A 27,732-nucleotide genomic window follows, 5' to 3' on the forward strand; every position below is an offset into this window, starting at 1 on the left:
TATAAGAATGTTGTAATATTATGAGGAAAAATATTATAATTTCAATGGCATAAAACTGAAATATTAAAGAAAAAGTTGTTTTGTTTTTGAAGAATTTGGCAGGGGGAAAAGTTATATTATAGCTATAAAGTCAAATATTATGGGAATAAAGTCATAAAAGGAAAATTGCAAGAAGGTTGAAATTGTTGGGAAAAAACAGCTGTTATTGTGCAAGAATAAAGTCAAAATATCAGAAATGGAGGGGGAAAACTGCTGTAGTTTAAGAGAATTATGTCCAAAAAAAGTTGTAATCTAACAAGAAAAGTTGTAATTTTACTAGAATAACATTGTAATATTATTGGGGAAAATAACATCATTTTAATGGCTTAAAGTTGAACTATTGCAGAAAAACTATTTTATTTCATAATATTTTAAGTTGTAATATTATGAGAAACAAAACTAAGTTTTGGAAAAGTGCATTTTTTGGAAATTTAATTTTCTGAGAATAAAAAGGAAAAAAGAAAAAAGGAGTATACTAACAAGAGAAAAAAGGTCACAATTTTATGAGAATAAACTCATAATATTACGAGGAAAAATAATGCTAGTTCAGTAGCATAGAGTTGAAATATTAAAGAAAAAATATGTCGTAATATTATGAGAAATAGCCAACAAAATAAAGTTTTCATTTTTGTAAAACTAGTTTGGGGAAAAGGTATATTATCGGAATAAAGTAAAAAAAATAATATGGAAATAAAGTCATAATATTACAAGAAGAAAATTTCTGGAAAAAGTTGAAATATTAGGAAGTAAAAAAAAAACAATTGCAAAAATATCAAAGTGGCAAAGTTGCTTTCTTTAATTTTTCATTATGTGGCGCGTGCTGGAAAAAGTTTGGACACCCGTGATATAATCCATATAAAGATTCAGTCATCAGAACAACTGGTGCTCAGACTTCGCTATACATCTTAAAATGAATGGTCAGCTTCAGACGTTTGAGCTGTAAGTTTGATCATTTAGTTTTTCTTCAGCAAATAGGCTTACCTGGCATAGTTAAACTGTTAGCACTGTAACTCCCTTAGTGATGCCCGTGTTGCTAGCGTTGTTAGCATTCTCGTCATGGATGTCGTGTTTCCAGACGAGAAGGAGCTGAAGGACTGCCTTATGGTGCTCGTCGATGACCAGCAGAAGCTCTCAGCCCAGATGGCTAAAAGCACGCTGTCTGCTCGACGTCTTTGCCAGCGCCTGGTCATCCTGGAGCGCTACCTCATCTCTCTGAGCTACAGCATGATGGAGAAGGAGAAGGTCTACTGGAAGTTCCCCGTCAACTCACCACGGCCCACTACTGACAATAAAAGGTCATGACCACACAACACGAGCCTGGCAGTGCATTGACCTGATGCTGAATGTGGTGTTTGTTTATTTTCAGTCCACGTCCAGACAGCAAGAGTGTGGAGGGTTTGGCCAGAGTGGGCTCCAGGGCGGCTCTCTCGTTTGCCTTTGCGTTCCTGCGTCGGGCCTGGAGGTCAGGTACGAGATCCTCAAACTTCTGCTGGGGCTAATGGAGTCTGTTGCAATATATTGTCATGGTAAACCAATGTTTCCCACAGAGCTGCAATTTATCTGTGGCAGTTGGTATTGGAGCGGGGTGGGTAGATGACACAATCATCTCATTTGCAAAAATTGCTAAATCGGGAGTAATTTTGGAAGAATAAAGTCAAAATATTGAGGAAAAAATCTGAATCTAAAGTTGTAATTTTACGAGAATGATGTAATATTTTGAGGAAAAATGTTATTTGAATTATTGTATATTACATATACAGTCAAACCTGTCTTAGCGACCACCTGTCTATAACGGCCACCTGCCTATAGCGGCCACTGACAAATCCCCCTCAGAAAATTTGCGTGTTATAGGCCCTGTGTATAGCGGTCACCTGTCTAACGCAGCCAGCGGCCACCCATTTTGTATCTCTTGGTCAATATCTGACCGCATATAGCGGCCAAAGTGCCGACTCAAGCAGAAGCTTCATACACGAAAAAGTTTCGTTTTTTAAGCAATGAAGCCGTCGTGTGTAGACTTTAATTACTGAGTCCTAGTTCGACATAAAAAGCCGTCTTCTTACTTTGCAATGCAGCCCTGAAAAGATTCAATGATGGCCAAAACGGTAATCTGACCAATTTTGCAGTGCCGTAAATAGATTCTAAAATAGCCAAAACACCTGAATAAAACATCTAAAATATCCCTTAATTGCCGACTAATTAGAGATTAGAAGCCCATTCAATAAGAAAGGAGCGATGGTATTGTTAGTTTACGACGATCTTCACACCTCCTCCGCACTCAATTGTTCACGCACACACCCATTCATGACTGCTTCACGCGTATCCTGTACATACTGTATATCCTCGGGCTCGTTCACTAAAATTTGTATTTCTTGCTTTTAAAATCAAAGATGGAAATTTGTGACGTTCTGCAGGACAGGAGCGGGCGTCCCCTGTCCTGCGCTCTTATTTGGCGGGCTGTGCCTTCTCCGGGGAGGAAGAGGCAGCCGCTTCATGCCTGGTGGCCACGCAGCTGCGGTCAATTAACATTTGTGGTGGATAAAAGGCCAGCACCGTCGAATGTGAGGCGCTGGTTCATTGTTGTTATTGATATTACTAGTTTCCTCACCGGAGCTGTTACCTAGATTTACCTACCTGTTTATGTGTCAACAGAGCGTTTTCCCCTATATCTCTTGGTTTTGCTCCAGTCTTTTTGTGAATACATTTTAATATGTGTGTGCACAAATTCAAAATGGCCGCCAACCTGTCTATAGCGGCCACTTTTGCTGTTTCCTTTCAGTGGCAGCTATAGACATGTTTGACTGTATATTATAATGTTGTTTTAAATCTTATTTAAAATAAAATTTTAAAGAAAGACAGGGTTTTTTCCAGTCGCAATATTATGAAAAACAAAACAACAAAAAGTTGTAATTTTTGGAAAATTAGGTTGAGGAAAAAGTTATGAGAACAAAGTCATAATTACGAGAAGAAAATTTATAAAGGTAAAATTTATTTATCTAGCACATTTCCAACAGTTGACTGTCCAAAGTGCTGTACAGCACCCAATAAAACACAAAAACTACACAACACACCTAATAATAGATTGTACAACAAAAAGGTAAAAACAATGGACCAAATTTACACTAATAAAACAGTAAAAACAATAAAAACATTTTTTTTTAAAACACAATCAAAAGCAATGTCCAGGTTAACCTGTTTTTAAAAGCCAGTCCATAAGATTTCAAGAAAGATTTAAAATGCTCCAGTGATTGTGCAAAGCTAATGTTTAGCAGCAGGCCATTCCAACGTCTCGGACCAGCGACAGAGAAGGCCCTATCACCCCGAGATTTAAGATTAGATCTGAGAAGGAGAGGTTCCGCAGGTCCTTCATACCGACCGCTGTCAGGCTCTACAACACCTGCACCACCTGAACCATGTTGTAGACACTATGCTTTCTTTACACTGTTCTCTTTACTTGTCTTGCTGCTGTAACAAGTAAATTTCCCCGCTGTGGGATAAATAAAGTACATACAATACAATACAATACAATACAAAGAATGGTTAAAAGGAGCTGTGAGCTGGACCTCATAGTTCTAGCTGGAACATAAACGGTCAGTAAGTCAGATAAGTATGAGGGAGCCAGACCTTCAGCGATTTAAAAACCAAAAGAAGAATTTTGGACTGGATCCTGTAACAGGTAACCAGTTTAAAGAGGCCAGGATTGGGGTTATATGTTCCCGTCTCTTGGTGCCAGTTAACAGGCGGGCAGCTGCATTTTGAACCAGCTGGAGACGATGTATGGATGACTGATCCACACACAATAACAGGAATTACAGTAGTCCAAGCGGCAAGTATGCATGCTTGCTTGCCTCTGACTATGCAGTGTTAAAATACCATCTGTTGGACATTAAGACATCCATCCATCCATCCATTTTCTATGCCGCTTCTCCTCATTCGGGTCACGAGGGTATGCTGGAGCCTGTCCCAGCTGACTTGGGCGACGAGGGGGTACACCCTGGACTGGTTGCCAGCCTATCGCAGGGCACATATAGACAAACAACCATTCACACTCACATTTATACCAATGGACAATCCTGTTATAATGCGAGGGTGAGCAGATAGCGCAGATAGGTCCAAAGTTAATAATGGCAGGCCACAAATAAGTGAGTGAATGGGAAGCCCTGTCAACATTGCACTTTAAAGCCTTCCCTAAAGCAGAAGATATTGCGTTTCTGTGCAGGAGATGATGCAGACCTTTGCAGTGAACTCCTTCAAGAGTCTCTGGATGCTCTGCGTGCCCTGCCAGAGGCTACCCTGTTTGACGAGGGAACTGTGTCGTCCGTGTGGCTAGAGGTGGTTGAGAGGGCCACCAAGTTCCTCAGGTCAGCCACCAATTTTTGTTATGCTCCACTTGGATCCACACTGGTTCTGATGTGTCTTCTCTCCCTCTTCCTCCCAGTGACATCCATGGAAATGCCAGCACCAAGGGAAACATTCCTCTCCAGGACCAGCACCTGGCTCTGGCCATCCTGCTGGAGCTGGCTGTGCAGAGGGGCACACTAAGGTAGTTTCACAAACCTGTGGTAATAGCTATCCTCTTTGCTCACGTGGTCTTTCACATCTTTCCAGTCAGCTGCTGTCGGCTATCCTGCTGCTGCTGCGCCTGTGGGAGAGCGGCACCAGAGAGATGGACAATGAGCGTTCCACCCAGGGAACCAGCGCTCCTCTGCTGCTCCTTTTACAGCGCTTCAAGAACATACACAGCAGCAAGGAGGAGCCCATCCCAGACGAGGAACTAGAGGTTGGTGGGCACTCGGATACATATGGAAGCTGCTTTCACAGTCTCTTGATTACCAGACTATAAGTCACACTTTTTTCATAGTTTGTATCATCAGGTACAACTTACAGTATAAAGTAATCCCTCGTTTAAGGCGGTTAATTGGTTAATTAATTAATTTCCGCTAAGTAGGATTCCTTCCTTATCAGTGGAATATTTTGGTAGTCACAGCATAGAAAACCTTTTTACCACCTTCTAAATATGCTTTTTTAAAACATTATTAGAGCCCTCTGGACATGAAATAACATCCCTATAGTCACATTTACGCGCCTATTACCCAATATAGTAGACGTAATAACAGAAAATAAGACATATTAAACATAAATAAGACATAATATAGACTCACATGTTTAATTTAGTAATTTATTTATTTTGAAAAACCGTGACAGGTGTGGGCTGACGATCAAACAGGACGTGCACATGCTAATCGCACATCTAAAAAAATAGTGCCGTTAAAGAAAATTCCTATTAGCGTGGTTTTTATGTACATACAGTATGTACAAACACACATCCATTTCTGCTTGATCAATATCTCCAGATTCTCTCAGCACCTCTGAGTCCAAACGAGAGTTTCCTGCGCTACCTGACCTTGCCCCAGGACAATGATCTGGCCATCGACCTCCGGCAGACCGCTGTGGTGATCTTGGCTCACTTGGACCGCTTGGCTTCCCCTCGGAGCCCGCCTCAGCTTAACTCCCCATCCACGCACAAGGTGAGTGCACCGATAATTGATGTATGTGCCGTCGTGGCCCGTTGATTTTTACTGTATGTTTGTCTTGTGTTTCAGGGTAACATGCAGGAGGTGATTGCCTGTGGCCTATTGGGTTGGAAACTTTACGCCAATATAAACGGACCCATTCAGTGTAAAGCCCTCGCCAGCGTCGGAGTCACTCAGATCGTGTGTTCGGAAAAGGGCTTTCTCATCCTGTCCAACACCGGTGCCGTTTACGCCCAAAACTACAAGAGCACAACCCTGGTGAGGACACACGATGACATGCACGAGCACAAAATGTAACACACATGAGTTTCGCGTGTCACTTGGCGTGTGTGGAGCCCATAAATGTGAACTGGTTTTAAAGATAATGTGCACGTCATTGTATATCTAATATGTCACTACAATCGTCCCTTGCCACTTCACAGTTTGAATTTCACAGCTTCACTCTATCAGGTTTTTGCAAAAAAATTTATGAAATTATTGCTGTTTTGTGGTTGACTATGGTCTATTATTCTTCAGAATATCCATATTTAAGCAAATTTTACATATTATTCCCTAAAGGAAGCATTTTCAAGCATAAATGAAGTCAAATACAAATATCACTATGTGTCAGTTATCTTACATTGATGAGACAATAGCCACCGCGGAATATATGCTGGCTGGAAAAAAAACAAAACACTCTCCCAATGCTAACGTGTGAGTCTGTTTTGTCTTATTTACGTCTAATATGTCTTATTTTTATTGTCTAAAATATAGGATAATACGAGTGTACTGGTGACTACAGGAGTGTTATTTTATTTCTAGAAGACTCTAATGTTAAAAAACATTTAGGTCAAACAGTTTTTCTATGACATAACTATGAAAAATTTTATTTATAAAGTAGAATAGAATAGAATACCTTTATTGGTATTATACAAGGTACAACAAGATTTAAAAAAGGCTTCTCTTGTTTTAGTACAAACACAGTAATAAAAAGTGCAAAGCTGAATAAAAAATACAAGCTCAATAAAAGTGCAAAACACACTATAAACAACATATTCCAGAAAAGTGTTGCACAGAACTACAGTTTCCTTACATTCATTGCACGGATGAGGAATAGAAAATCCGGACATTTACGTATCATGGTGGGGTCTGAAAGCAGTTAACCAGTTGTGACAAGACATTCTGACTGTTCTATTATACACTAATTCCCCAACTTACGAACACAATTGGTTCCAGACGACCGTTCTAAAATGGACTTCTTGTCAATTTCTGCGTCTGGTCACAGACCTGTCATCGTGTATAAACCGCACCCTGATTTTTTGCTTCTTACCAGTGGGAAAAAAAGTGCGGTTTATACACAGTGCTTTACGGTACCTTTGAAGAGTGGTCGAGCATACGTCATTGTGGTGGAGGCGGAGATATTGGGAAAAAAAAAAGGACAAATGGTCGTCGTCGTTAGACTCTTCTAAAAGAGGTAGTGTTCTGTGGGTGGTGTAGAATTAAGCAGGCCTATTAACTCTTCATAAACTTTAATCACACGCTCTGTCCGGGTTGTATCTAAAGCTACAATTCAGCTTTCCATTTCTCCTTTACACTCTCTCCCCACCGCTTGCCTCTCTGTTGGTCCCATCAGCAGTGTCACAGTGCCCTCTACTGGTCAAGCATGTACCAGTATAAATACTGATGGGGCGACTAGAAGGCAAAATAAAATAAAATATAGACCAGTCGGCTTTGTTCGTATCTCCGAATATTCGCGAGTCGGATATTCGTAAGTTGGGGACTTAGTGTAATGTGATTGTGAGCAAGAAAATAGCACCAAATCTTTAAAAAAAAAAAAAGATTGTGTCAAATCCACAGATGCATGAGTGTATGGGAAACCCTGCTGGCTGCATGTTTCTCTATTAAGGCAAGCAAATATGATTTGATGCTCTCATTTGAGTCATTGGGTGATGTTTTTGTCTTTTCTTTTTTGCGGCAGGCACCCATGCTGATCTACGGGCTGAGCTCCAGAAAGATTGCAAAGCTGGCGTCGCATCCGGAGGGCCAGCATTACTTGGCCCTGTCGTCCAACGGGGAGGTTTTCTCTTGGGGCTGCGGCGATGGCGGACGCCTCGGACACGGAGACACCACGTATGGATCAGACTCTGTTGACATGGCAACCCAGTTTGCATCTCAAAATGAAGTCAAAAAGACTTGAATGTAGTTTTGCAAAAGTCAGTAAATTCATGCTCGGTCCAAGTCTATCTTTTCCCCTTTATTAAGAATTCTTTGTGCAAAGCAAAATCCTTTAAAAAATATATCCTTGCATAAAAATGCATTCACAGGCCATGAGACCATTTTAGTTAGTAACAAACTTGAAGAAAGTCATGCCTGGAAAAGGCACCACATTGAGGAAAAATGCTTACGGGTACATGAATCCCTCGTTTATGACTGTTAATCGCTTCCATATCAGACCGTGATAAATGAATTTCCTTGAAGTAGAGTTCCTCATTCGTAACTGGTACTATTTTTGTAGTTACAGCTTAGAAAACGTGTTTACGACCTTCTAAATCCGTTTTTTTAACATTATTAGAGCTCTCTAGACATGAAATAACACCCCTACAGTCACCTTTACGCTCCTATTACGTAATATGGTAGACATAATAAGAGAAAATAAGAACACATTAGATTTAAATAAGACATAACTTATACTCACATGTTTGCATTGGGAGAGTTCCTTGTTTTTTTTCTGAACAGGGTACTTCTTGCTGTGGCTGTTGTCTCATCAATATAACATTACTGACACCTAGTGACCAGTGTAGAATACTACATATCATCATAATGTCACTCCTATTACCTAATATAGTTGACATAATAAGAGAAAATAAGACTCGTGTTTGTGTGTGTTGCTGTAAATGTGTTCCGGTGCAAGGGGAACGGAGTGGGAGCGAACAGGAAGTGATGTCAGGTGTTTAGAGTTCCGTTTTAGCTTGCTGTGGGTTACAGCCGCAACATTATCCCATGTTAGGGATTATTGTGCCTGTTATGAGATCATTCAAACCTGCAATAACAGCCTGTTGTTTCGGCGATCAAGTCTGGTGCTTGTGTGTCTAACCCAACATTACAGTAACATTACTGGTCACACCTAGTGAATAGTGTCGAATTCGACATAGGACTGCAACATCTTTGAATGCGTCTTGTAGATGCCTTATACAGGCTGTATTTGTATTTTACTTCATTTAACTACTTTTATGCTTGTAAATGCTTCATTTAGGCAAAAAAATCTATAAAATTTGCTTTTTTTTTTTTTACTACAAATAGGCCGTATTCAACCCAAAACAGTGTGATTTGTTCATTAATATATTTTTGAAAAACCGTGATAGAGTGAAGCTGCAAATTTCGAAGTGCGAAGTGGTGAGGGATTACTGTATTCTTTAAAAAGCGTATCCTAGCATGTACATGTCATTGTACATCTAATATGTCACTGTATTGTCACATCGAGGGAAGTTGCGGCTGTGAGTACCCAGTATGCCTTGTGGGCACTTTGTAACTAACAGTTAGGTGTTTGTTGTTAGTGCTTAGTGGTCGTTGCCCACATAGAATGGTACTTCATTGTTGTTGTGCTGTTTATTTTTCGCAACACTGATGAACATCTGTCCGTGTGCACTGAAAGGAAACACTGCAGTTTCACACTTGAATGATCAGTTAAAGCTCAAAACATGTTTTTTTTTCAGTCACCTTAAAGTTTTAGCAGGCAAAAGGCCACAATGCTTGTAAGCTTTTAAAAATGAATGTGTGTACAGAGAATGCCGTATACATTCCAGGTACCTGGAAGAGCCCACAATGGTCGCAGCCTTCAACGGGAAGCAGGCAGGAAAGCAAGTGGTGCACATAGCCTGCGGGAGCACATACAGCGCCGCCGTTACCGCAGATGGCGAACTCTACACGTGGGGGCGAGGGAACTATGGTCGCCTGGGCCACGGTAAGCAGCAGTTAAGCTGCGACACTCTGCTTCCTGTTCCTCTTCCCACCTTAAAGCACTCATTGTTACTCATAGGCTCTAGTGAAGATCAGACAACGCCCGTGCTGGTGACGGCGCTGAAAGGACTGAAGGTGGTGGACGTTGCTTGCGGGAGCGGCGACGCACAGACTCTTGCCGTCACAGAAAATGGTTAGGATACTTTTCCGCAGGGTTGAATGTGCTTGAATGTTGACATTGTCTGTGTCGCTGCAGGTCAGGTGTGGTCCTGGGGGGATGGCGACTATGGGAAACTGGGCCGAGGAGGCAGCGATGGATGCAAGACGCCCAAACTGGTGGAGAAGCTGCAAGACCTCGACATCGTCAAAGTGTGCTGTGGGAGCCAGTTCTCCTTGGCGCTCACCAAGGATGGCCAGGTTTACACGTGGGGGAAGGGTGACAACCAGCGCCTCGGACACGGCACAGATGAGCACGTTCGGTACCCCAAATTACTGGACAGTCTGCAGGGTGAGTGCTACATATGACCTCTCATTGAATGAAATTTAAGTGATGCTTGTGTGTGCAAGAGTCAGACTATCTATAACCTGAAAAAAAACATCTTAAACTTCACAAGTAGATCTTTGTTTTGATATATGTGGGGGTTCCATTCCAAGATCGCTGTGAATACTTGAGACACCCATAAAAATGTAAATCTTTGACACTCTGATCAAGCCTGGGTTTGGTTTGATTAACTCCAATAGGCCTCTCTTGCTCATGGTGCTAACAAAAATAACACAAGTAACACACAATACGACTGCGCCACGTGGACTATGTGGGTATCGAAATAAACGCTTATACACTAACACGCATGCAAATAAAAACTTTTATTTTATACTAATGTATTTCCCGCAAGGCATGCTGTTGGGGAAGTGTGCTTGTTGTCAATTATTAAACTATGAAAAACAGTAATGTTTTGCATGTGCAGTAATTCTTCACCACTTTGTGCTGCCAATTTTGCGGCTTCACTCTATCACGTTTTTTCAAAAATACAAATTAAGTGATTAATACATAATTTCTGTTTTTGTGAGACACACAGGCACCAGACTCGATTGATAAAACAAGCATTTATTGCAAGTGTGAATGATCTCACAACAGGCACAATAATCCCTAATTGGGGATTATTGTGCCTGTTGGGCTGTTGCTGTCACGGACCCCTGTTGTCATTTTCTGTCCTCCTGTCACTCAGGTCCCTGGAGCACACATTTACACCAACGCACACCAGCACGAGTCTTATTTGTCTTATTTTCTCTTATTATGTCTACTCTATTGGGCAATGGGAGTGTAGAGGGGACTATAATGCTGTTATTTCATATCTAGAGGGCTCTAATGTTAAAAGGCTGTATTTAGAAGGTGATAAACAGGTTTTCTATGTCTTATATGGAATTTTCTCTTACGTCTACTATATTGGGTAATAATAGTGTAAAGGTGACGATAAGGGTGTTATTTCATGTCTAGAGGGCTCTAATGTTAAAAAGCTGGATTTAGAAGGTTGTAAACAGGTTTTCTATGTCTTATATGTTTTATGTTTCTCTTATGTCATCATAAACAGGTTTTTTATACTTTAACTACCAAAGTATTCCATTTATAAATAAGGAATACTACTTCATAAAAATCCAATGATCACAGATGAGTCAGAAAGTAATGAACCACCATAAACGAGGGAGTACTGTGTATTGGTGTGTAACCGTCTATTTTGATACCCGTTTTATTTTTGGTTGCACTGTGAGTGAAGGTTGCGCTTGGTTTAATGATTGCGTTGATTCATGTTGTATGAGTAAGGGTGCCAATACCCAACCTTATCATGGAGGTTAAAAAGGTTTTCCTGTTCATAAAAAGATCATGTTTGTGTAAAATCTGCAGATTTGCAGGCTGGCGAATATGCAGGGATCTCAGCTTGTGTGCCACATATCAATAGTGTTTGCTGTGTTTTATGATGGGGCAAGCAATCTTCTGATAATGATGCTATTATTCTGGTGAGAATCCACAAACATACAAAAGCCAAGTCTAATAATAAGCTTTTTTTAAAATTTCATACTCAGGGAAGAAAGTGGTGGACGTTGCTGTGGGATCTTCACACTGCCTCGTCCTCACCGACGATGGAGAGGTCCACAGTTGGGGCAGCAACGATAAGCTCCAGCACTTTGACACGCTCTTTTACAACAAGAAGCACCCCAAGGCTCTCCCGGGTCTCAAATCCAAACACATCGTAGGCATCTCCTGCGGCCCAGGACAGGTGACACGCACCGCCTCTGACTCGTGATGTTAACATGAAAGAAGTGGAAGTCAAACACGGTGGTTCTGTTTTCAGAGCTTCGTCTGGTCCTCGTGCTCGGAGTGGTCCGTCGGCCAACGTGTTCCCTTCGTGGTGGACGTGTGCCCTATGACGTTTGAGCAACTGGATTTGCTCCTGCGGCAGGTCAGCGAGGGCATGGACGGCAGCTCCGATTGGCCTCCCCCGCAGGAGGAGGAGTGCATGGTGGTCGCTACGCTCAACCTGCTCAGGCTCCAGGTAGACACCAGTAATTAAATGTCCCATAAAGATATTAAACCCCGAAATGCTAATTAATTGAAGACGTGATTCTTGATGTGACTGTTCCCAAAGACATTTTGATAAAGAAGGTGAGAAACACTATTGAATTGAAGAAATAACTTGACATGTTTCTCACCTTTTTTATCAAAATGCTGGCACTTTCTTTGGCTCCATTTTCAAGAGAGTTCAAGAGAGTTTTATTGTCATGTGCATAGTACAACAGCAGTTATACCATGCAATGAAAAGCTTATTCTGTTCATTCTCCCAAGAAAAGAAAGAAAACAAATGAAAGAATAAGAACATAAGAAACATAAACACACAAACATATATACCAATAAATTAAGCAACAAAGACAGACGAGACATTAATACAAGTAAATAATACAAATAAATAAATAAATAAAGTGCTATGAGTGTGTGCGTGTGTTGCGTGCGGCGTGTGCGAGTGCTTCGTTGAGGAGCCTGATGGCCTGTGGGTAAAAGCTGTTTGCCAGCCTTGTGGTCCTGGACTTCAAACTCCTGTAGCGTCTGCCTGACGGTAGGAGTGTGAATAATGAGTGTTGTGGATGTGTGCTGTCCTTGATGAGGGTGTGTGTTCTGCGTAGGACTCTAGATTTATAAATGTCTTGCAGTGAGGGGAGGGCTGCCCCAACAATGTTCTGTGAGGTCTTGATCACCCGCTGGAGTGCCTTCCTATCACGTGTTGTACAGTTACCGTACCAAACAGTGATGGAGGCGGTAAGGACACTTTCGATAGTGCATCTGTAGAAGCAACTCAGGATTGTGGTGGACATGCCAAATTTCCTCAGTCTTCTCAGGAAGTACAGTCTCCTTTGGGACTTCTTCAGAATTTGTTGGGTGTTGTGAGACCAGGTGAGGTCCTCGCTGATGTGTGTGCCAAGGAACTTGAAGGTTTTCACCCTCTCCACCTCAGTCTCATCAATAAACAGGGGTCTATGCGGCTCCTTTTCCCTTGTTCTTGGGTCAATGATCATCTCTTTAGTCTTATCTGTATTGAGAAGGAGATTGTTATCACGACATCAAGCTATGAGGTCCGCCACCTCTCTTCTGTATGATGTTTCAACACCACCAGTGATCAGTCCGATGACTGTAGTGTCATCTGCAAATTTAATGATGCTGGTGTTGTTCTGGGAGGCCACGCAATCGTAGGTGAAGAGCGTGTAGAGGAGTGGACTCATTTTGGGTTATGGGGGTGACAAACACAATGGATTCACGATGGATTCAAGAAATAACTCATGGCAAAACAGGAAGATGATGTCCATGTGGTGTATCACTGCCACATTGTGTCTTTGGGAGCAGTCATGTCCAGAATAAGATCTTCAATGAATGTAAAAGTAACCTTAAATGTTTATTTATCCCTTTCACTCATCAACAATTGTCCCTTGTTCATAGCGTTTAGTTTATTAGTTCCAGACCAGACCGCGATAAATGAATTTCCGCAATATAGGATTCAATGTTAATATATAATATTTATGTAGTTGGAGCATAGAAAACCTGTTTATGACTTTCTAAATATGGTTTTTAACATTAATAGAGTCCTGTAGACATGAAATAACACCTTTTATAGTCACCATTACACTTCTATTATTCATTCTTTACACCAGAATGCACCGGAGCTAACCAGTTAGCGTCAAATTTATTTCTTCTAAACTTAACCCTTTAGGCACCAGAGGTTTTTTTTGTGAAAATACTCAGTTTTCATATTACTATTTCAAAAGGTTGTAGCTTGAAAATGGTTAGATATAGGCATACCATAAAGTTTGTGATGGGAGTAAATTAACTCATCTAATTTTCATATTATGACATCGCCAGGCTCAGAATTTGCCAGATCCCTGTCTCCACGATACCCAACAGGCTCATCAAATTGTCTGATCCACTTGTGATACTCTTCCTCATCTCTCAAGCAAACCCAGCCATCATCATCGTCAGCGGGATCTTGAACACCACTGCTGCCTCCACCGCTATTATCAGTGCATTCCCTACCGCGGATTCTACGGTGTCTGCCGCTATTTCCGCTGTTGCTCAGATTGAAGTTACAAATGTCCGCCATCTCCTGGTGTAAAATAACTACATGAGGCACCATATTTGCATCCATGGCTTGTTAAATTCAGCAATGTTGATGGTCGCATCGTTGCGACTTTGGTGCTTAAAGGGTTAAAAGAGTTTCAAACAGAGTGGTGAAAGACAAAGTTAGAAGCCACAAACTTACCACTTCCACATGGAATGGGAGGAGAACCTGTTTTCACTCCGCATCCATGGCTGGTTACATCGAGTGCAAGGTAGGGTAAAGTAATAAGGATGGATGTGTCATCCATGTACAATTACTGCCAGAATACTACATATCACTTGCATTTCAATATGTTTTGAATACTAATAGAACATTATCTACCACAAAACAACGATCATTAATTCATTCATTTCTGAAAAAACGTGACACAGCAAGAGCTATAATGGAACCGCAATATTGCAAGGGACGCTGTAATTGTAATGTTTTGTGTTAACATTTTGGGCTTTCTGGAACGGATTAATTAGATTTAAATGATTTCTTATGCGAAAAATGGATTCGTTTGTGTGTATTTTGGTTAGAGTCTGACTTTCGGGAAGGAAATAATGACGCTAACCTAGTGTTACAACATCATAGAAAAAGTCACTTCATTGGACCTTCTTAAACAAACTTCCTGATTTTCCCCCAGCTCCATGCTGCTATTAGTAACCAGGTGGATCCAGAGGAGCTGGGCTTGGGGCTGGGAAGTGCCCTGCTGAACAACCTAAAACAAACTGTGGTCATGCTAGCTAGCAATGCCGGGGTGCTCAACACGGTGCAAGCCGCCGCCCAAGCCGTCCTCCAGAATGGATGGTCAGTGCTGCTGCCCACTGCAGAGGAGCGGGCCAGAGCGCTGTCCTCTTTACTGCCCAATACTGGTTAGTGCATTGGGCTAACGGTTACGTTATATTTGAGCAGAAATGAGAGGGGAATTGAAAGAACCAAATTTTTTTTGGTACCACAGTATCAGGAAATGAGAGGAGCGTGACCCCTGGCCGCCGCTTTATGATCGACTTGCTGGTCAGCAGTTTGATGGCTGATGGAGGTTTGGAATCCGCACTGAATGCGGCCATCACGGCTGAGATCCAGGTCGGTATGTGTGTCATTTTTTCACTCTGGTCTGTAAGTCTGAGTCTTGATGCTTCTGTGACAGGATATTGAGGCCAAGAAGGAGGCCCAAAAGGAGAAGGAGATAGATGAGCAGGAGGCCAACGCTTCCACCATGCAGCGCTGTCGCACCATGCTGGACAAAGACCTCATCAACACTGGAATCTACGAATCAGCGGGCAAGCAAATCCTGCCTTTGGTGCAGCTTGTCCAGCAACTTTTGAGGCATCTATACCTTTTTTAGCATCCGTAACATTGCATGAAGGACTGCAGCACGCTAACATGCTTTCTTTTTTTCCAGAAATATTGCATCGCAGACCACCGCCAGGCTGAAGGACATCGCCCATTTGCGCATTTCCAACTACTTAGAGGCCGAGCACGACAACAAGGAGCGTTCTGCGTCTTTGGACCTGCTGCTCCGCTTCCAAAGGCTGCTGGTTAGCAAACTCTACCTTGGCGTGAATGACTCTGTCAACGTCAGTGGATACAGTAAGTCGTGAATTTGCAAGAGCCCCTATTGATCCAGGCTGTCACTTTTGTACCTTTTCTTTTCCCACAGGACTTCTACAGTATGTATTTGGTTGTGGTGTACGTGTTTAGATCATTGGTTTAACTCAACTGGTTTAACTGGTTTCACCCCTGAATGACAAGCGGCGACCCTAATTGTGTAAATTTAAAATTTAGTTGAACAAAATGTGTGTAAAGGTTTTCAGTACATGGCATATCTGAGGAGTGTAGTTGCTCTTATTCAACGCTTCAGTCTCCAGAAGTGTCCAATAAGGCCAGAAAAAGTCACTAGATTTGTCGCTAAGTCACCCTTTTTTTGAAAGAATACCTCGAGGGGTCTAATTACTCACTAAATAGAGTTTAGTTCAGGCGTGCCCAAACTTCTCCTAACGAGGACCACATAGTGAAGAATGGAAGGATGCTACTTTGCTACTTTGATATTTTGCAAAGCAACACATGTACAGATTTCAAGAATAAAATGCATCTCAGCTTTGTCATATACTGTAGGTGGAAAAAGCCTGTTAGTATCAACTTTACTCTTTGCTCTTTTTTTCCCCAATTTTTGGTATAGTTTTTTTTTCCCCCCCCAAAATTTTTCAACTTTCTTCGGAAATTTTGTTCTTGTAATTATGGCTTCCGCTCATCTGGGTCCGGGTCGCGGGGCAGTCTAAGTAGTCTAGACTTCCTGGTCTCTGGCCACCCTCTTCCAGCTCCACCGGGAGGACACCAAGATGTTCCCAGGCCAGCTGTGAGACATAATGCCTCCAGCGTGTCCTAGGTCTGTCCCAGGGCCTGTGCATGCCTGGAACACCTCACCAGGGAGGCGTCCACGAGGCATCCGGACTAGATGCCCGAGCCACCTCAACTGGCTCCTCTCGATGTGAAGGAGTAGTGGCTCTACTCTGAGCCCCTACCGGATGACCGAGCTCCTCACCCTAATTATGACATTATTCCCATAATATTTTGACTTTATTCTCGTAAGATTATTACTTTCCCCCAACTAATTTTACAAAAATCACAACTTATTCTTTTTTTCTCATAATAACATTTTTTTATCTGTTTTTTTATATTTCAACACTATGCAACTAAAATGATGTTATTTTTGCTCATACTACGAGTTTATTCTCGTAAAATTCCGACTTTTTTTCTTGTTAGAATGACTTTTTTTTCTCTTAATATTTTGACTTTATTCCCATAAAATAACAACAGATTTCAACTTTCTTCCTGTAAGTTTTCTTCTTGTAATTATGACTTTTTTCCCATAATTTATTCTTTATTCTTGTAACATAACTTTTTCAGCAACCAAATTTTCCAGGATAAATACAGCTTTATTCCTTGTTTCTCATATTACAACTTTAAAAAATTCAAATATTTGAACTTTATGCTGATAAAAATGATTTTTAAAATATGTTTCCTCATATTACGTTCTCGTAAAAATTACGACTTTCTCTCGTTTGAAAACAATTTTTTTCTCAATATTTTGACTTTATTCTTGTAAAATGAATGCTTATTTTTCCACTTTTGCTGCTTTAAAAAAAAAAAGATGTCCTGTGAAATTATATTTTTAGAATGTTCCACGGGCCAACAAGTGCAGGGCACAAGTTGCCCCGGGCCGCACATTGGACACCCCTGGTGCAGCGTGTTGGGAAAGAGTACCACGGGCTACCCAGCATGTCTTGCGGCATGTGTAATTTAGTGTGTTTGTATGTGTGTAGGTGTTTAAATGTCTTCGCTGGTAGCTGCAAATGACAAGCACTTCTTTAAGCAAGCAAGTTTGCTTCTGTCTAGCCCTTTTAATGCTATGTTTTGTGCCGTAGATCCTGAGCTCCTGGGCGTGGGCTCGCTGTTAAAAAAGTACATCGCCTTGCTGTGCACTCACATTGGTGACATCCTCCCTGTGGCCACGAGCATCGCTTCCACCGGGCACCGCCACTTTGCCGAAGTCTCTCGCGTAATTGAAGGAGATCTAACTGGTAACTTCCACCGTGCCAAGAGGCTACGTTACGAACCGTGCGTTGTAATTTAAACAATCAACCGGCCTCTTGTCCTGTAGGAGTGCTGCTGCCCGAGTTGGTGGTGTCCATCGTACTCCTCCTCACCATTGATGCAGGACTGATGCAGGAGACAGGCTCCATCCCTCTCCTGGCTGGACTCCTGGAACATCTGGACCGGTTCAACCACCTGGCACCTGGACATGAGCGGGATGATAATGAGGATCTGGCATGGCCTGGCATCATGGGTACAAATTGCTTATTGTGTTTTCCGGAGTATAAGACACACTTTTTTTCATAGATTGGCTGGTTATGCGACTTATATAAAAAATAATTTAGCTTAATGTGCGCCAATTAATTAAGTTAAAGTGACTTTGGTGACACCTAGTGGCTGGAATAATTCTTTGAGTTGAGTTTGTGACACAGTTAGGCACACAAATTGAATGATACAGACGCTTTTTGTTATGGAAAACTTTCTAAGACTATGTCTGTAAGTAATGTGCAACTGTTATGATATGCTATACCTGTGTGGGTTGAAAAAATGTGCTATTTTAGACAGCATTGTTTCATTAGGACACTAATAATTATGTCAAGCTTGGAGATTGTAGCTGCTTCATCAGCCACTGACTAACTAAATACACACATGATTTTCAGTCTCTTTTCATTCAGAAGTTAATTTTGGTGTAAAATATGGCTGTTTGATACGTTTCTACACACCGGGATGCATCAAGGCATCATGTCAAATATTAAGTGTCTTCTTTTAGAACATTCTGACAAACAGGTAAATTTGTATTGTATCCATATACTTAAAAAAAAGTTTACTTATTTCAGCTTCTGTAGCTTTAGTTTGCCTTCTTTTTCTTTTCTTTCTTTTTTTTTTTTTCTCTGTCCTGTCTAGCCTTTAAGGCAGATAGAATTGTACTGTAGATCTAAATGCCCTCAAGTGCTCAACAGATTTACTCTGCCAGGCAGAAGTGTGATATACACTTCCCCTGTTATACAAAATTTATTTGACTTTGATGCAAATTTGGAGCGGCCGGACCGGAGCAGGAAGGGACAGAGAAGGAGAGAAAAGAAAACAAGGGGGGCATAAGAGGGGGACAAAAAAAAAAGACAGAGACAAGGACAACAGCAGCAACAACAATTGTGACAACAATAACAGAACAACAGAAACATACAGGACTACATCATTTAGTTTGCCTTCTTGTTGGTGTAAACATCAGGTTCCCCTAGGATTTTTTGAGGCTGTGGTGGTGGGCTGCATGGGAGGGTGGACTGCTGCTGCTGCGTCTGCAATTTTTTTTTATTTAAATGACTACTATCAATTTTTTCGGACTTTTCAACAACTAGCCGAACATGAACTCTTAATTTAATGGCAAAGTTGCTGAAAGCACTGCCAACATTTAAATTGCGCTTCATTTACAAACCACTCAGTGTGCTTATTTGTCATTAAATACAGGTGTCATGTTTGAATAGAACACTTATAAAAACACTGGAGGTGAAGCAAATATTCTTTGGTGAGTTACTCAACATCGACTGGTGAGCTACTGCTAGCTTACATGCTACCTGTGATAGCGTCACTGTCTAAAGCTGTACACACTACGTGTTTCAGGTGCACACCTTGGACACACAATTAGTGTTTTGAAGACAAGCCAGAAGTATTATGATAGCAAGAGAGCAAGATTGTTAAGTGACACTTTAAAAAAGTAAGTTGTGATGATGATCAATGACTGATGTACCCCACGTAATAGCCACATGTAGCTCCGAGCTAGCTAGATGCCGCCAGCCAGGCATGTAAACAAAAATGTCAGAAAGGGGAATGAGATTGAAACGTGAGCGATCACACATGCTGGCATAGGAAGGTTTAGCATGTGACAAGTTGTCGTCAATTGACTACACGTTTGTGTACGTGTCGCCTATCTGGTTACATGCGCAAGTGCCTGCAGGGCAGACAGGCGATTCTGGTGCATGCTTATCAAAATAAATTGCAGTGAAACATTTTTAGATTTGAAATACACACACAATGTATTACTTAAAATTGTTTTCAGGTTTAGAAAAAAACACATTTTTAAGGTGTGGCGGCTTTTATTTTGTAGTGGTGCTCCGCCACGATCGATTATATGTAGCGGAAACCCTGAAACTTTCTCTCTTGTGAATTTAATGTTGACGATAACTCCATCATAAATACCACTAAATGCGACTTATAGTCCAGTGCCGTTTATGTTTTTTTCATCTTCATGATGCATTTTTTAACTGATGTGACTTAGTAGTCTGTAAAATACGGTATATTTGATGAAGTCCACTGCAGTATGGCTTAATGTAACCTTTTCTGTGCTGTGGTAGGGTCGTTCTTCACTGGGCAAAGTTCCAAAAACAACGAAGAGGTCTCCCTGATCCGCAAGGCCGACCTGGAGAACCACAACAAAGATGGCGGCTTCTGGACGGTCATTGACGGAAGAGTCTACGACATCAAGGACTTTCAGGCTCAGTCCCAGTCACTAACAGGAAACAGTATTCTTGGTAAAAAAAAAAAAAAAAAAAAAAAAAACACAACAAAAAAAAAAAAAATCAAATATCTCAGTTTAAGCCAGGTGTGTCCAAAGTGTGGCCTGTGGCTGTTTTTTATTGGCCCGTGGCGCATTCTACAAACGAAATAAAACGAATAAATAAACAGAAAAATATTTGAAACATTTATAAATAGAAAAAAGCTGTAATCTAACGAGAAAAAGTTGTAATTTTATGAGAATAAAGGTCTATTATGAGTACATTGTTTACTTTGAGTAAGGTCTCTGCAACAGAAGCACTCCTTCACCACGCTCCCGTCAGCGAAAGATGTTGCTTTGCTCCAATATCCACACAATCCTTAGTGAAGACCTGCATGTTGCTGTGTCGTAAATGAATGTGCTTTGACTTGTAGATCTGTCATACTGGCCGCTACAGTTTCAGAGCGTATGAGACACAGCGGTTTGGCACTGGATTCTGGAGGAAAAAACATATTTTGGGCCGTCCTTTCACTTGGAAATGTTCGGTTTTCTCGATCAACTTCTTACTTTTGAGCAAGCCATGGTTCTAATCGAAGATTAGCGGCATAGAAAATGGATGGATGCAAGTAACAAACAATTTCATTGGCTCCTTTTGAGTGACGTCACCACGTTTGCTGTCACGTTAACCGAATACTTGAAGTAATTATGCCCGCAAACTGATGCTGCAATCGGTCCGCGAGCATGGTTGTGTTATTATATTTCCCATACACTTTAATTGGTCACGGGTCCGTAAAGGGCCATCACTGGGTGATGGCCCTTTACGGACCATAGACATACGAATGAATTGTGCGCGGGAATGCAGTGTTTTCCACAGCGTTGGCAATTTATGCTCTCAAAAGGATGTTATAATGGCCAAATCATGCAGTCTATGGGCCAAATACTAACAAAGGTCATTGTTTAGTCTGACCTGTGAAATGTTATTCCCTGGGATTTGGTTTGCAGTACATGAATGAGGCATCTTCTACGCGCCGACTCTTGCCACATCCAATATGGCGGCAAACGTGACGTCAGACTCAGCGCTCGATGCGATGTCTACATATATACTGTATGTCTATGAGCTACCTCGCTCACCATTAGCGGCATTTTGACAACCCACCACGTCCTGCCCCCCCCCCCGAACACGGTTAAGCAAAACATCGGCTCAAGTATTTGCTGGGTGTTGACTGTTATGGCGACAACAGTGCTGCTGGTGGCGCTTAAAGAGCCATATCGGCTTTCATCATAGGGAAAAAAAATGATACTGATATTATATTTTTTTATGCCAATATAAGGCAAATAATATCAGTGGGCCAATATTATTGGACATCCCTAGAATATAGTCATAATATTACAAGAAGAAAATTTGTGACGTTTTTTTAAGAAGAAAGATTAAATATTTGGAAAATTTAAAAAAGAAAAAACAACAGCAAAAATATAAACCTATGTAAAAACCTGTAAAATCTATTTCACAAAGCTGAGATGCAGCTTTTTCTTGAAATATATATATATATATATATATAATCTTTTTAGCATATTTACAAAATATCAAAATGACCCTTGCATCCTTTCATTTTTCAGTACGTGGCCCTCGCTGGAAAAAGTTTGGACACCCCTGCGTTAAGTCTATGTGCGTACTTCAGGGCTGTAGTAATGTATCTTCTCTCACAGCCCAGTTTGCAGGAGAAGACCCAGTGGTCGCCTTGGAAGCAGCCCTGCAGTTTGAGGACACCAGGGAGTCCATGCAGGCCTTCTGTGTTGGCCAGTATATGGAGGTATAACAACTATCCAAATGTACTTGTGATACTGTACTTCACGTCCACTGGTCCTGAATCACTTGGTCAGTAGAGTAGCTCCATGCTACTCATGGTTAAAAAAAAAAAAAAAAATCACATATAAAAGACACGCCCATTGACCACCCTGACCATTTTTTGCCGGCGCCTGCCTGATGTCAACATCTATTGTAGATGCGGCCCCGAGGAAGAAATGAGACAGATGGAAGTTGTTCATTGTTCTGTGTGCGTTCTATGAACAAGTCAAACACACACACACACGTAATAAAGATGAGATAAGATTAAAGAATTCCTCGGCTGGAGTCTGTCTGTAATGTCCCAACTCTAAAAGACCCATTCTTCACAGAGACAGAGTCACCAATGCGTGGATGCTAGTGAAGACTTTTTTTGCCACTGCATTAAATGGTTTATCTCTTCCCAGCCAAACCAGGAGACGGTCACCACACCAGACCTCAGCAGTCTGTCATCCCCCCTTGTTGACACAGAGAGGAACTTGGGCGTGCTGCTGGGTCTCCATGCCTCCTACCTGGCAAAGAGCACCCCCCTGTCGCCCATGGAGATGGAATGTGCCAGTAGGTTGAATACCTTACCCGCCATATGTCATTCCCAGTTTCTTTATGTTTCAACGTCTCCTTTGCGCAGAGTGGCTACAGTCCTCAATATTCGCCGGGGGCTTGCAGACGAGCCAGATCCACTACAACTACAACGAGGAGAAGGACGAAGACCACTGTAGCTCGCTGGGGAGCACCACTCCGGACAAAGCCAAACTATACTCTCGCAGAATCACCCTCAATGACCACGCGCAGCCTTTCCTGCAGGCCATTGCTGACAATAACACTCAGGACCACACTGTGAAGGTGGGGGGGGTCAGAGTAAGAAGCGTGAGAAGTTGCCCCCATGAGCACGGCCTCACAGGAGTTCATATTTTGCTGTTTTGTGACCCTGCAGGACTTCCTTTGCCAAATAGAGCGTTGCTGTAAGCAGTACCATCTTATTACACCCATCACCTTCCCTCCCGAGCACCCTGTGGAGGAAGTGGGCCGCCTGCTGCTCTGCTGCTTGCTCAAACACCAGGACCTTGGTAACCTAGCAACAAGACCCACTCACCTCCCTGCATCCTACCTAGTTAGGCCAACTGGATGCTTTTCAGTGCACCGTTATAGCATCAAATTGTTGTTTTTCCTCTTCTGGTCTCAGGTCACGTTGCTCTCTCACTTGTCAGTCAGTGTGCCTTGGGGGCAGACCAGGCGAAACAGAGGTCCCTCCCTAAATCCGTGATTGACGTGTGCCGCATGGTCTACCAAGCAAAGTGTTCTTTAATCAAGGTAATATGGTGATGCAAACAGTGGTATGTGCAGTGGAACCTTTAAAGCTGAAAATCGTGGGATGCTGGTTGACTTGCCATTGATGTTGATGTACTACACTGCTGATGGTGATGTCATACAACTTCATGTCAAAAAATCCGAACCACCATTCAACTTGTGAATGTAGGATTCTATATTGGCCACTAGAGGTGTCGGCAATTGTTTGGTGAGACAAGCGCCAGACTTGATCACCAGAACAACAGGCTTTTATGGCACAATTATAATATCATAATAATAACACAGGCTACTGTTGCTGCCATAGCCCGCAACACTCTAATACTCAACTCTGAACCTCTGATGTCACTTCCAGTCCACCACCTATTCTGCTCCCCGACTAGGTAAACTGTCTTAAATGGCTTATATTTTTTTTACTTTGCGGAAAATTCACTTATTGCGGTTGGGTCTGGAACCAATTAACTGCCATAAACGAGGGATTACTGTAGTGAAATTTTTCCAGTGTCAAACAGTTGCCATCTTATACTGTAACTTTCATTGACTTTATGGGCAGTTTTGACATTTTGACATCCAAGAATCTTGTACACATGTAAAATGATAATTATTCTAATATAGTTATATACAGGGTTCCCTGGCTCTATCGCGGTTCACCTTTCGTGGATTCGCAGAATTTTCTTGTTGTGTTTTTTAGTTATTGTTTTTAATTGCACCACATGAACGCTGTTACAGACCAAGCCTGTAAGAAGAATTGTGGGAAGTTGAGTGTCTCTCTTCACCGCCCACTGTTTTCAGCGTCCCGATTGGCTGTCGACAATTGTCAATGAATGTCCTTCCGTGCCCTACCCTGCCGTGTCTCCTGTGTCATCGCTAGCTTGCTTACTAGCTTGTAAATTAATCTTCAGTTCGAAGGAGGAGGACTGTAACAGGGGGAGTACTGCAGCAATGTTTTAACAATGCTACAAAAACATTACAAAAAACAGTACAGCGGAACGGCACCAGGATGAAAAGGCACGGTGACAGGAGTGAAATATGCGTGATTGACTTATAATTTCTTGTGTTTGACCTGTAGATTGATCATTAAAATTCAAACAAAGGTTTTAATTGCTAAATTGTAGCAAGGGAACACTGTACATATAAAATTCTATAAGTAAGTATATACTGTAGTAAGTGTGTGTGTGTATGTGTGTGTGTGTGTGTGTGTGTGTGTATATATATATATATATATATATATATATACACACACACACACACACACACACACACACACACACACACACACTAGTGATGTCACGAGACACCTAACTCATGAGATGTGATGATGCATGAGATTGGGTTCACAAGAAAGGAGATGAGACGAGATTTTAACATTAATTTTAAAGTACAATGAAAAAAAAAATGACTGGACAAACTATTTAATTTAACAGAGTCAAAAACAATACAGGTGTGTTTTGAAATGTTTATTGTCTCACAAAATATACACTCCTGATCAAAATCTTAAGACCAGTTGAAAAATTGCTAGAATTTGCATTTTGCACAGTTGGATCTTAATGAGGTTTTGATTGAACCCAGGTCTTCCCGATCTCGAGACTGTGACTGTGTGGCCAACATGCTAACCACTAGACCACCGTGCGGCCGTAATTAGGTTCCAAGCAACACAAGATGAGATGTAGATTTCCTGTGTGAGCACACGCGCATAACTGTTAGTGGACAGTAGACATGATGGAGGTTGTGGGAAGAATTGAAATTTCCGGGACGCATCCTCAGTAGTGTTACTCTGGGTCATAGGGTGATTCGGCCTTTATCACTAATAGTCAGGTTCCAAGCAACACAAGATGAGGTGTAGATTTCCTGTGCGAGCACACGCGAATAACTGTTTGTGGACAGTAGACTTGATGGAGGTTGTGGGAAGAATTGAAATTTACGGGACGCATCCTCAGTAGTGTTACTCTGGGTCATAGGGTGTTTCGGCCTTTAACACTATACACCCTCACCAGAGGCGGCCAGCTGTAGGGTGATCAGTCCTCAGCTTGCGTCCCAAGTCCAATTAGCCAGGAGAATCACCTTGGACATCTCATGGGACTATGCATGGCAGGGGCGTCCTGTTCCCTGAGTCAAGCCTAAGCCGACCGCATACCTCCTGTCAACCTACTTGGCCCAACTGGGGTCGTTCCTCTTCATCCAGAGCCACTGGCTGCTTCTTTCTGCGGCCTCCGATGCAGCTTTGACGGCTGCGCGCTGGATCTTGCCCTTAACTCCCAAGTCCCTAAGCAGTTTTGTGGTGGATGTTCCCACAAACCCTCTACACCCAACCTCCACTGGGCGGACTTCCGTGTTCCAGTCACGATGCCTAGCGTCAGCGGCTAAGTCGGCATACCGCAGCTGTTTCCGCTCAAAAGCCTCCTCCATAGAATCCTCCCAGGGTACGGTAAGTTCGATTATGTACACTTTCCTTATGGAGGGGGACCAGAGCACCAGGTCAGGCCTCAAGGTGGTGGTGGCAATCTCTGAGGGGAACACCAGCTGTTTGCCAATGTCTGCTAGCATCTTCCAGTCACGTGCAAGGGACAGCTGGCTTCTCTCTGATGGAGTTGAGTTACTTTTGGTAGCTGTAGCCCCTTCACGGACAAAGGCCGTTGCCCGTGGTGTTGTTGGAGTGTTAGACGTTGGCAGTGCTAGGGCGTTGGTGCTGGCTCGTTTTTCCTCCAGTGTAGCAGCAAGGCTCTTTAGGACTTGGTTATGGCGCCAAGTGTATCGTCCTTGAGCAAGGCTGGTTTTACACCCCGTGAGTATATGCCGGAGGGAGGCTGGCGTGGAGCACAAGACGCACCCGGGATCTTCCCCAAACCACTGGTGGCGATTAGTTGGTGTTGGGAGGACGTCATATGTGGCCCTGATGGCAAAGCTCAGGCCCCTTGCTTCCATGGCCCACACATCCTTCCAGCTCAACCTCCTCCTTTCAACACTCTCCCACCGTGTCCACAGTCCCTGTTTGCCAAGGGCGACTGCCTTGGCCCATCTTGCCATCTCCTCTTGACGTCGCACTTCCTTCACCACCATCTTCCTCCGCACTGGAGCATTCTAATATATATATATACATGATATACTTTTTTTTTTTTTTAAGCGTGCATTGTGTTCTGCGTCCTTGTTGTGTATTAGAGCGATTTATCAGTGCTCTGTTGTATGTGACTGTGATTGTATTATTATTGGGTGTTGTATACTCATGTGAGAGTTGAAAACGTGTGCAGCTGGACCTCGTCTCAGTATGTGTAGCCGGCTAAATGTAGAACAACAACAGTCCTGATTGGCTAACGGAGAACCGGCCCAGTGTGTCCTGCGTTCTGATTGGCAATGGTCTACAGCCAATCAGTCTCCTTCATGCAGCACTGCCGTGTTTGTATGATTGCTGTTTGCTAGAAGTAACATGGCTGTAAGGCGCCATTACGGAATACTGTCAATGAATCTTTGGTTCATGGACGACGACGAGAAGTAATAAACTACTACGCCAGGAGGAATATGTTTTAACGATACAAAAATGCTACAGCCAAACGGGGCCAGGACGAAGAGACACAGTCAGAGGAGTGAAATATGCATGAGTCAATTAATAATTTCTTGTGTCCAGCCTAGTAGGTTGGTCGTTAAAATTCAAACAAAGGTTTGAACTTTGAGTGAGAAATGTGAGAAAATGTTAATGCCTGTCTGAAAAAAGAATATAAAGTGTATGGTGAGCCGTTTTACAGCCTTAAAACATATATCATAACTGTAAACAAATAAAGTTGGTTACTTGCGGATTTCACTTATTGCGGGCTATTTTGGGAACCTATCCCACGCGATAAACGAGGGAGCACTGTATTATTAACATATATCATGTATCAAAAATACATATTCCGTTTCTACAGTTCTCTCCAACCTTTACTGGCCATCACTATTACTCTGTGTTGGCATCAGACTAAAGAATAGCCAAAGAAAAAGCAAAACGGGATCATTTCACTGAGGTTTTGCCTATGTGTTGTGTGTATTGAGCGGCATATTTTCCCAAAGCTGTTGCCTGAATTCTGAATTGTTTGACTTGAAGTTGGGAGGTTCCACTGTACCTTGAAGGTAGAGCAGCGCCATGCTTGTGAAGCCTGCTCACTGAAACGTCTCTGTGTCCTTTAAGACCCACCAAGAGCAAGGCCGCTCCTACAAGGAAGTGTGCGCCCCAGTCATCGAGCGCCTGCGCTTCCTGTTCAACGAGCTGCGCCCGGCGGTGAGCAACGACCTGTCCATCGTGTCCAAGCTGAAGCTGCTGAGCTCTCAGCCGCGCTGGCGTAGGATCACCCAGAATCTCATCCGAGAGCGCAGGAAGAAAAGAGGTGG

The 27,732-nt window shown here is 42.3% G+C and overlaps 1 protein-coding gene across 3 annotated transcripts in view; it reads left to right on the forward strand.

Moving 5' to 3' along the window:
• herc2 (HECT and RLD domain containing E3 ubiquitin protein ligase 2) overlaps positions 1–27,732 on the forward strand; it is a 97,962-nt gene that overhangs the window by 18,207 nt on the left and 52,023 nt on the right. For all 3 annotated transcript variants that reach the window (XM_054788763.1, XM_054788764.1, XM_054788765.1), the window contains exons 5-30: positions 1,115–1,334; positions 1,406–1,506; positions 4,256–4,397; positions 4,475–4,579; positions 4,645–4,816; positions 5,391–5,564; positions 5,640–5,828; positions 7,528–7,679; positions 9,353–9,510; positions 9,586–9,699; positions 9,763–10,014; positions 11,586–11,779; positions 11,855–12,055; positions 14,790–15,018; positions 15,105–15,229; positions 15,294–15,472; positions 15,549–15,736; positions 17,572–17,727; positions 17,808–17,993; positions 20,089–20,265; positions 21,936–22,039; positions 22,479–22,629; positions 22,700–22,914; positions 23,006–23,138; positions 23,255–23,382; positions 27,533–27,728. In XM_054788763.1, coding sequence (XP_054644738.1) covers positions 1,115–1,334; positions 1,406–1,506; positions 4,256–4,397; positions 4,475–4,579; positions 4,645–4,816; positions 5,391–5,564; positions 5,640–5,828; positions 7,528–7,679; positions 9,353–9,510; positions 9,586–9,699; positions 9,763–10,014; positions 11,586–11,779; positions 11,855–12,055; positions 14,790–15,018; positions 15,105–15,229; positions 15,294–15,472; positions 15,549–15,736; positions 17,572–17,727; positions 17,808–17,993; positions 20,089–20,265; positions 21,936–22,039; positions 22,479–22,629; positions 22,700–22,914; positions 23,006–23,138; positions 23,255–23,382; positions 27,533–27,728 — 4,341 coding nt within the window. The remainder of the gene's footprint in view (positions 1–1,114; positions 1,335–1,405; positions 1,507–4,255; positions 4,398–4,474; positions 4,580–4,644; positions 4,817–5,390; positions 5,565–5,639; positions 5,829–7,527; positions 7,680–9,352; positions 9,511–9,585; positions 9,700–9,762; positions 10,015–11,585; positions 11,780–11,854; positions 12,056–14,789; positions 15,019–15,104; positions 15,230–15,293; positions 15,473–15,548; positions 15,737–17,571; positions 17,728–17,807; positions 17,994–20,088; positions 20,266–21,935; positions 22,040–22,478; positions 22,630–22,699; positions 22,915–23,005; positions 23,139–23,254; positions 23,383–27,532; positions 27,729–27,732) is intronic.

This window comes from Dunckerocampus dactyliophorus, chromosome 10, assembly GCF_027744805.1.
Source record: "Dunckerocampus dactyliophorus isolate RoL2022-P2 chromosome 10, RoL_Ddac_1.1, whole genome shotgun sequence".
NCBI classification, from domain to species: Eukaryota; Metazoa; Chordata; class Actinopteri; order Syngnathiformes; family Syngnathidae; genus Dunckerocampus; species Dunckerocampus dactyliophorus.